The sequence below is a fragment of the Myripristis murdjan genome, chromosome 19 (assembly GCF_902150065.1).
Source record: "Myripristis murdjan chromosome 19, fMyrMur1.1, whole genome shotgun sequence".
NCBI lineage: Eukaryota > Metazoa > Chordata > Actinopteri > Holocentriformes > Holocentridae > Myripristis > Myripristis murdjan.
The window spans coordinates 4,840,276-4,850,482 of record NC_043998.1 but is presented as its reverse complement, the minus strand read 5'-3'; the positions used below and the strand labels follow the sequence as shown (position 1 = coordinate 4,850,482).

At 42.5% G+C, this 10,207-nt stretch overlaps 1 protein-coding gene across 1 annotated transcript; it reads left to right on the top strand.

Moving 5' to 3' along the window:
- Nucleotides 1-514: 514 nt before the first annotated feature.
- Nucleotides 515-10,038, top strand: mfsd13a (major facilitator superfamily domain containing 13A). The gene is made up of 9 exons (XM_030078241.1): nucleotides 515-663; nucleotides 3,015-3,277; nucleotides 3,725-3,804; nucleotides 4,281-4,730; nucleotides 5,183-5,303; nucleotides 5,907-6,003; nucleotides 6,490-6,661; nucleotides 7,805-7,998; nucleotides 8,730-10,038. The coding sequence occupies exons 2-9, from the start codon at nucleotides 3,110-3,112 to the stop codon at nucleotides 8,978-8,980; spliced, it is 1,533 nt and encodes a 510-aa protein (XP_029934101.1). The 5' UTR covers nucleotides 515-663; nucleotides 3,015-3,109; the 3' UTR covers nucleotides 8,981-10,038.
- The last annotated feature ends 169 nt before the right edge of the window (nucleotides 10,039-10,207 follow it).

Below are 10,207 nucleotides of genomic sequence, written 5' to 3'. Positions count from 1 at the left end.
GGGGCTTAAAAAGTGGCATTCTCTGGGCAGCATATCACTGAAAATAAGTATACATAATTTGTATGCCATACCAATATTAAAAAAAAAAAAAAAAAAAAAAAAAAAGTAAAAGAAAAAGAAACGTAACATAGCATGGCGCTTTGACAACAATGTATGACAATGCAATAATGAAGCGATAAAAGACACAAACACACACATCAAGAACACACACTCATAATACATGAACCTATATCCATTCTATAATTAACAAAGAGTTTACAGAAGTGTGATTTAGTTTATAGTTTCCATTAGACTAGAAAGATAAAAGAAAGTAAGCACAGACAATCTGAGAAAAAAAAAAAAAAAAACTCCACAGAACTCATGGCGCTAAATCCAAACAGACTGCTCCATGAAACACATGGCTTCTTCAATTCACTGGTAACTTGGACCACTGGGTGGCGCTATAGCCTTGTTTGCACGTCGCTGGGAAGTGGCTGTGCGGTGTGCTGCGAGTCGTGACGGGTGTGTTAACCAGCTGTCATGACGTGGTCCGTCCGCCTGCCCGCTGCTGGTCGGCTCCTGGTGATCGAGGCGGAGCGGCTGACTAGCAGCACAGCGGATGGGTTATTAGCTCTCCAGCCAGCCGAGCACCACACTTCACCTGGGCTACCGACTCTCTTGACGGTGAGTAACATTAAAACCCTCCGGTCGTGAGTCTATTTCAGGCTGAAGTGTAAATCGTAACTTTATTTATCTTCTTAGACTGGCAGCCAGCTGGTTACCGCTAACCAGCTAGCGATGGCTAATGCTAGCTTTCCAACTAGTAGCCTGCTGCCTGGTGACTTCAGTAGTAATGATGATAATAATAATAATAAAGATGCTTCCCTATTTGTACAGCGAGACAGACACTGCCAGCAGACTAGACAACCTGTGGGGTTATTACGTGGAGCTTTAAATATGCCTCCTGAGCCAAGCCGTCGACAGCCGAGCCGACGTAGCCCAGGCTAACGTTAGCTGTTGCTAGTAGTAAGCGTACGACGTGGTGAGTTACTATTAGGAAGCAGCTATCTGTTGCCAGTTTGGGTTTTCAACAGGATCAGCTTCATTCAGCTGTTGTTTGTGTCAGCTGCTCCCTGGTAGCTGGAGCTGGGTCATAAGAGAGTCCAGACACCCCTTGTCAACACTGCTGGCCAGACTTTTTTTTTTTTTTTTTTTTTGTACACCCAATATGTCATTTTTGGTGCATATGTTTGTCAGCAGGGTAGCTTGGCTAACCCTATCAGTGCTACTGCCATGTCCTCTCCATCAGCCATACTCAGAATAGCATCTGTTTCAGCAGACATCCTCTTTATAATCCTTAACAGGCACTGGTTGAAATTTTGAGTGTAGTTGCCCCCCTCAGCATGTTGACTACTAAGTTTGTGACCGATGTTGTTGCTGAAATGTCTTTCATAGTATCAAAACTTGATGATGATGGAAATCAGGTCTATGGCTGCCTGCGCACTTTGTAACAGGTCTGTGGTGCTTATCTGTCATGAGGTCAGGTGCCATGATCCCCAGCTCTGTCACACTGTGTGCCGCCTATCACAGTGTGAACACAACAGGTGCACAGTCAGGCTTTACTGCCATCACTCCTGCTCTTTGCCAAGAAACCTTGCCCTGGGTTGAAAACAGCCCCCAATCTGTCCTGGCTGAGTGAACATGAATCGGATATTTGTAAATCCAAGTTGTGAGCTGCTACCTGTTCCCAAGCAGGCTACTTCTGATAAGGTGAGATGAGATTCGCTCACAGTGAGATGTGATACGGTACAGGGAGCCAAGAGTTACCCTGCTTCACTGCTTGGATCAGATAGGGGCAATGTTTAGGAGCATGTTGTCGCACTCCAAGGGAGTTTCCTATGCCAAGTGTGCTATCTAACTGCAATCTTGGGTGTGAAGTTGAAGTTTCATGCTTGTTCCTATCTACTACATTGCGAGTGACTTTGACAGAAAAATCCCCCTATCCCTTTGCCATGAGACATTGTTTTTGTTAGCTATTTTATTGCATTCCCCTCATTGCATTTGAGGAGACGTGTATGTGTGTAGCTATATGGTTTATTATATGACAAGGCCAAGGCAAGTCAGAGCTTGTGGGAGTCAAGTGTGAAGCAGGCAGCCTGTTGGTGTTTTTCACAAGGTTTTTTTTCCTGCTACGTGTAGGGTGCCACGTGTGAGACTCCGCTTGCCACTCAGGTGTCAAAAGGACCAATAACATAATGACAGTCAGTGACTAAGCCATTATAGGGTTTCTTGGCACTCATTGTAGATACATTTCAAGGCAAGAGGTAAATTATCTCATCTACTATACACTACCTGTTGTCTAATAGGCCTATCATTTCTGAAGCACAGCACCTTCTCATCAGCCGACAGCAAAATATGGGCAGAATGCAAAACTGAATCTGACACCTAAGGACAATAAAAGTACCAACCCTGAAAGTGAGGTTGAAAGGGAGACTGAATGCCTTTTCTTTTGTTGTGCTTGTCCTTTTTCAAGAGGATCAGGGTTTTATGGGGACAGTAAAGCAGAGTATCCTGAGACTGGTTATAAAAGTGACTGAGGGAGGTTACAATTACTCCCACACCCACACACACACACACAGCTGGAAATGGGCCCAGGGAGAGAGGAACAGCTGCCCAGAGCCTAACTATAATGAACACTTACAGTCGCTATGAAAACACTTCCCTTCTGGTTCGTTGAATCCCATTGCAGAGATAGTGGCCTGAAGTTTAATATAGCCTTGTCATTTTGTATTGTAACTTGTTCTTGCTGAGATAGGACCCTGATATGTTGCAATGGAAATTTCCAGTAACTTGGACATGACCTCAGTGTGTTGTGGGCCTGGAGGGTCCAGACATTAACAGCAGTGTGTTCTCCTGTGTCTGTCAGGATAAGAGATTATCTCATTTGGCCACCAAATTAAAAAAAAAAAAAAAAAAAAAAAAAAAAAAAGTTTAATGGATTTATCAGCTAGGGCTGTGCCTGTTTGATTTTGCAGATGATGGCGAGGTGGTGACATTGGGCCAGCCAGGCCGTGGGATGAATGCAGCTCGGCACAGAGAAAAGGCGGAGCAGAGCGAGTGAGAAAGAAGAATGGGCAGAAGTGTCTGGGTCTGCTGGCAAGGCGTCTTCTCCACTGCACTGCTCTACGGCTGTCTGGCCCTTTTTACCTCCATCCTCCACAATGTGTTCCTGCTTTACTACGTGGAGACATTTGTGTCTGTCTACAAGATTGACAAGATCTCCTTCTGGGTGGGGGAGGTGAGTTTGAGGAGGTCTGGCACTGTAGGTGTCATGTAACCATGGGAATTTTGATCAAAATGTTACTTCATAGGTTAGGTTTGATATTTAGTGCAGATTTATCAGCCCAATACTGATACATTTTAGGACTAACTGATAAGTCTGTATGTGTCAGTCCTACTAGCCAACTTGTGTTTCTTTCAGTCTTTAAAAAGTAATTTGACAGTGAAAGTTTGTAATTTTCAGAGGATATTTTTAATTTCAGGCCTTGCTTTTGGATTACAGTTACTCACGGTCAGTAAACTCGTCAGTGATCCTATGTCAGCTCTTAGAAGCTTGATAAGTGTGGACTTGTCATCTTCTGGCACAGAAACCACCCGCCTCCAGTCATGGTGTAGAATTTTTGCTTTGCCAGATTTTTACAAAGCCTTTCATTGTCTCTTTGTCTTCCTCTATGTCTGTCCACAGACAGTGTTTCTCATCTGGAACAGTCTGAATGACCCTCTCTTTGGCTGGCTGAGTGACCGCGCCTTCCTCAGCTCTCCACAGTGAGTTCTGTCTCCATCCTTCCCCTTTTTTCTCAGAGGAAGCTCATTTTGACCTAGTGACCGCATGTATCAACATGTATCAACAACAAGTACCAGAGTTACGAAAAAACATTTGAAATGTTCCCAAAAGCAAAATATGTATCAATAGCGTTGCTATGAGCTGAGTTGAAGTAAATTCGCAGGTGTCTTAACATAATAGGTTGCAATAGAAACAGAAAACCAATCCACAAAACAATGGAAAGTCTCTGAAAAGCTGATTAGAAAATGCTGACACCCTTTGGCTTCAACATCTCAGAATGTCCAAAGCCCCTGTTGAACTGGGATTGAACCATAGTTCAGGCCAATCATGCCACACCTGGGTCATTATTAAGTCAACAAATACATTTTCATTGCTGTTTATTGCAGTTTCTTCACCAACAAATCAACATTTATACGTGTCAAATACATATTATGAATTTGAATTTTTTGCTCCTTAGGGTGGGTTCCCAGATCACGTCTCCAGAGGTGGTGCTGAAGCGTCTTCAGGCCCTGTCCAGGAATGGCCCCCTCTTTGCTCTGTCCTTCCTGGCCTTCTGGGTGGCGTGGGCCAGACCGGGCCTGCAGTTCCTCCTGTGCCTGTGTTTGTACGATGGCTTCCTCACCATTGTGGACCTCAACCACAGCGCCCTGCTGGCCGACCTTGCCGTGTCCGCCAGTGACCGCACGCGCCTCAACTTCCACTGCTCAGTGTTCAGCGCCCTGGGCTCAATCTCCGTCTTTCTGTCCTACTCCTTCTGGGACAAGGAGGACTTCTTCTCCTTCCGTCTGTTCTGCGTGACACTGGCGGCCTTTTCCACTTTGGGCTTTGTGTTAGTGTCCCAGCTGCTGCGCCGCCGTTTTGAGAGCGAGGTTCGGATGAGACAAGACGAGGCGCTGATCCTCAAAGAGTAAGTTTAAAATACCCTGCCCTGTCTGCATGAATAGACTGCAGAAGGCCTTGAGATGACTGGAAACGATCAGCGCCTTTGGTTGAGATGTGTTTGGACTGCCGTTGTTTTTCTTTTCTTTGTAGGAATGCAAATTTGTCACATTTTAGCTGCTTGGAGGAACACGATGATATAAAATAATCATTTGGAAGGGTTAAGAGAAGTGATGCATGATGTATTGCCACCCTCCTTTGCTCACTGCCTTTGTATTTTTGTTACTGTTAGAATGATGTCATAGTGCCATAAACTTGATCTAAAAAGTACAAGCAGTCTTTTAAACACTGATTTTTCTAAAGCATACCACCCCCTCAGCTTTTATCTGTCTGGTCTTTTTTTAATCTCCTTTTTGACCCCTGATGTGCTTGCATCACTGTACTGTCTCACCACTCTCATTTTCTCTTCTCTCTTTCCAGACTGAGTGTTGGCCATGCTCCACTTACCCAGGCTGAAAAGCCTGTCACTATAGGAGAATATCTCAGGCAGCTCTCCAAACACAGGAACTTCCTGTGGTTTGTCTCTATGAACCTTGTTCAGGTATGTTAATGGCAATGGCACAATTATGTCATTAAAACTTGAAGAGCACGTGCATTGCCTATTGTTAACAGGTCCATTTTCATCTTAATTCATTATGTTGTATTTACAAGAGCAACTATTACAGCCAGTCAGGGCATGATGAGTCATGCCAAGCTTTGCAACATGTTATCTTCATGTAGTCTTCATGTAGTCATCATTCACCGTCATGATGATATTGAACCAGCATCTCTGTCATAATTTGTTTTTCACCAGCCATTCTAACAGATGAAGAAGGGACCACTAGCATTGCTATTCTGCATTAATATTGAACAAACTTATTTTTGGCACTTTCTCATGTGACATGATAGCTGTGGTATTTCCTGATTTGCTTTTACTTTTGCTTCATCTTTTTGCTTTTGGTATAGAGCCATTTCTAAAAAGCATTCTAGCACTAAGATGATCTGCCAACAAATAAGATCCTCTTAAATCAGGAAGGTATCTTGGGAACTGGAAACTGGGCCCAAGTGGGGTTTTTTTTTAATTGTCCTCCTTCCTCTTTGATACTGTGCTGGGTTTACAGTATGTTGTAGTTTCTCTCTGACGTTGTTCCTGCTCCCCCTGCAGGTGTTTCACTGCCACTTCAATAACAACTTCTTCCCTCTTTTCCTGGAACATCTCCTATCTGACAGCATATCTGCCTCTACAGGTTCTATCTTACTAGGTAAGATCACTTTAAGAGGTGAAGCATCAAAGATAAAATGTAAAGGGAATTTCCTATACTGACTAGGATTTCATTCATTTAGATGCGCTGATATTGCAAGACAAGCATGCATGATTATTATATTTTATACTAGGTACAGTTGTTGTGCAGTTGAGTATAAAAGGGTTATATGGTTAACACTCAATGGAGTTATTCCATTGCCGTTAACATGCAAGCTTTGTGAGTATAAAATCTTTTTTGATATGATAAATGCTTTTCAGCAGCTCACAGTTACAATTTCAGTCATCCCAGCCCAATTTTAAATGCCAGAAAGCACTGAGAAACCCACAGAAATTGTATTCTCGAAATTTTTGGAGACAACCAAGCTGCCTGAATTTGCATTTTTCTGGATGTCCGTCTTTATGGACATCCCACCCCCCTTGATTTCAACGTTTTCACTATTTTGTTCTTCACTTGTAATGCTGCTCTGCTTTTGCTTCCATGCAGGAATCTCTTACATTGCTCCCCACGTCAACAATTTGTATTTCCTGACACTGTGCCAGCGATACGGGGTTTACCATGTTATCCGCTGGCTGTTTATGCTCAAACTGGGCCTTAGTGTGGCCATGCTGCTTGCAGGGGCTGACCACATATATCTGCTGTGCATCTTCATTGCTAGGTATGACATACACACACGTCATGGATCCAGTGTTTGATAGCTTTTTGTTTATCTTGCTGTCGTTATGAAAGCTGAGCACACACACAGTCATCACGTCTGGTGTCCAGACGTTCTGATACCTTGTCTTTGCTGCAAGTCCTTTTCCACAGCTAGAAAAATGTACAGGTTTACCTTCCAGTTTAGAGAGCTTCTGTCTCTTTCGACTGAATAGGTATTTATTACTTGTCTGTTGACTCTGTAAACACGGAAGGTGTCGAGTGCTAAATGTCCCTGTCCTCTGGTGCCTTTGAAGCTGATCTCTAAATGTCACCAGGGTAGTGGTTGGTTTCTGTTTGCTCTCACCTTAATGTTACGTAATTTCAGTCCCTTGGCCTTTTGATTTGATTGATTTTGATTTGCTCAGGCTATAATTAATTCTTCAAGGACAAAGCACTTGCACAACACAGGGATTATCAGTGGAAAAGTACCGTGCTATTCTTGTAATGTAGTTAGTAGTTGCATGTGAACGCGTGCCTCAAGTACACACCACCTAAGCCCTTATGTAGCCTGTGGTGAATCTTGCCCAACAAGTGACCAAATAGTTGTGATAATTCTCAGTAGTGAATGCTTTCTTTTGTCTATTTACCAACACCCAACCCCAACATAAGTTCATACAAATCTATGTCAGCCACAATTTACTGATGTAGTCACAAAATCCTGTGAATCCTGTTTTTTATCCACACACACAAAAACATTGGCCTTATGTAAGCACACACTGTTGGAAAAGAGACTTTTACACCCATATTTATTCTGACTGTGGAGAGTGGGCTTTGAAAAGGGAAATAAAAAGAAAAATCAAGCCATACTTGGTGGATGATTGCTGACAACACAGCTCTAATGAACTGCATATAATGTGTAATTGTTACTAAACTGAACAAAATCTACCCTTGGTGAAGAAGCCAAAATGTAAAGTTTAGCTTTCTTTTAGTTTATAAAATCATATCTACACATTAAGTGTCACCAATAATTGTTAACCAAGTGTGGCAGAATTATTCTTATGATTCCAAAGGGTGAATGGCAAGCAAGTAGATTTAGTATTTTCCTGTTGTTAAACCACCCAGTGCTGTTGGGGCTAGAAACTAAGCTGACTTTCATTCCTCCCAGTAACCGGGTGTTTACAGAAGGGACCTGCAAGCTGCTGAAACTGGTCATCTCCGACCTGGTGGACGAAGATTTCGTGTTGAATCGACGTCACCAGGCTGCCTCTGCCCTCCTCTTTGGGATGGTCGCCTTGGTGACCAAACCTGGCCAGACATTCGCCCCGCTCATCGGCACCTGGCTGCTGTGTGTTTACGCAGGTACTGACAGGACGGGGCAGACTGGGTCCTGAGTAGTGAGGGATACATATTACAGCTGCAGTATCAAATAGCACAGTTTACCCAACAAATTATTTGAATTCCAGCCGTATCTATCAGCAATATGTACATGAATGAATGTATTAACTGTCAGGTTTGTACAACAATATGATCATGATAAGGTGTTGTGCTAAACTGTTCTAAAACAAAAGTAGCTCTATCTTGGAGATAAAGTAGATGTGCCTTGTGCAACAGGTTGAACCAGACAAAGCTTCCCCCTTTACCCACCAAAAAATGTCTCACCTAAAATATCACAGCTAAAAAAAAAAAGAGCTTTCATAACATTTTTATATTTTTATAAGTGAACAATTGTTTGTCACTTTGGTTTTTTCTCTCTTGGGCTAGAGAGAACAAAAACATTTTTTCTCCTGCCAAACAGCCTGTGGGATGAGGTTTTATTTTTCCAAACTGTGATTCATATCATCTAGAAGCCAATAATTCCTGTGTTATGCCAGCTTAGCTCTGTCCTATTATTCTGTAAGTCCAGGGTGCACTAAAATGTAGGAGTGGGATTTTCACTATGATCTGCTAAACTTTTATGGAACTGCGTCATTAGATTTGACTAAAATCAGATTGTAATGTGTGGCTGCACATCTTGATAGATCAAGTCCATGTGCGCTAATGTAACTATTTGACATCATATATTTTCCAAATGTTGGATTTCTCTTCCTCAGGTTATGATATTTTTGAGAGGGAACCCGTGAAAGACTCTTTGGTTGCAGTGCCTGCTGTTGCCTCTGGTGCAGGGACCCCCCCTCTCCGCCTGGGCTGTTTCTACATGCTGGTCTTTGTACCTATTACCTGCGCCCTGCTCCAGCTCACTGCCTGGTCTCGCTTCACGCTTCATGGGCGCAAGCTACAAGGCATCAAGACCCAGAGGCAAGGGACCCAACACGGCCACCTCATCGATGTCAAGGCTATCTGAGCCAAACAGAGGAGGGTGAAGTTGCACGCAGACACTTTGAGGGGTTGGAGGCCAGTTGTGCAATTTCTTCAGTCATGGTTTAGTTGAGGATTTGGGATGATAAACTGTTCCAACATCCACACTCAAGGGCAACCTCAGCCAAACCTTGTGTGCAAGGATATAAACGCGTCCTGTGCCCATGGAAGAAGCGGTCACACAACTCATCACTTAGTGTGCAGCTAAACATGGACAGTAGACTGAAAAGTCTCAGTGGGACAAATCATAAAATGCCACTTTTTAAAAAAAAAAAATGAAACCTGCCTTATTTTGATATATAGAACAAATGACTTATATTTATATTAGAACTGATGACCAAAAGATCAAGTACAAACAATCAATCCTTTGGAACCAGAAGGACCAAGGCAACAATTTTCAGAGCAAGGGCCAAAGATGAAATGAAATCTTATGTTTATATTGTTTGTAAAGCATCGTTCTGGTGTAGGTCACAGTCTGAATTCTCTTGCCTCAAAGTAATCACGTGATCACTAACATCAAGCTGGTTCATTAAGGAGAGAGGCAGCTAGTTTTTTGCCCAGTTGTGATTTCTAATGATACAGAAGTTACAGAAAAACATGAAGAATATGGAACAGAACACGTGTGTTTAAAAGTGGAGTTGATACTGCATGGAACTTGCACAAAAATGGATTCTTTCTCGTTTTACTGTTTCTTTAGATTAATGCAGAGTGACCAATCCTTTTTTATATGCTAAGACGTGTATTTTCAGACATCTCTGGTATTGACAGGTTTTTGCACAAGGCTGCCATGTGTCTGTTGGACCGCTAGCATCGTATGATTGTAGCCTTCACAGTACAGTATTTAAGATGGGTACTCAAAAAATATGCCCTTCACAAGGTTATCAGTTCACTTTTGTAATTGTCCACATTATACAAAGAATGTTTGGTTTTACAAATAAATCGTATCAATGTCGGAAGCCATCAACTTAAAAAAAAAGCATTACTGCTGTGCCATGACATGTTTGTACCTCTTTCCTGTCAATAAAAACATTCCATAACTTTTAAGACAAGCCTCTCTGGTACTTGCATGACAGTATAAAGCAAATCTATGCATTTAATGAATAACTGTTATTATAAATAAATGTGGTTTATCTGTAACCACAGTATCCTTTCCCTGGTTGGAGATGTAAAGGTTGATTCTGGTAACTCCAACAGGGATGACAGCTAATTTTTG

Excerpts from the sequence above, each read along its gene's own strand:
- mfsd13a (XM_030078241.1), top strand. The coding sequence starts at position 3,110 with ATGGGCAGAAGTGTCTGGGTCTGCTGGCAAGGCGTCTTCTCCACTGCA. Across the intron at positions 3,805-4,280 it reads GCCTTCCTCAGCTCTCCACA|GGTGGGTTCCCAGATCACGT; the intron begins GTGAGTTCTGTC and ends TTTGCTCCTTAG. Across the intron at positions 6,662-7,804 it reads CTGTGCATCTTCATTGCTAG|TAACCGGGTGTTTACAGAAG; the intron begins GTATGACATACA and ends CATTCCTCCCAG.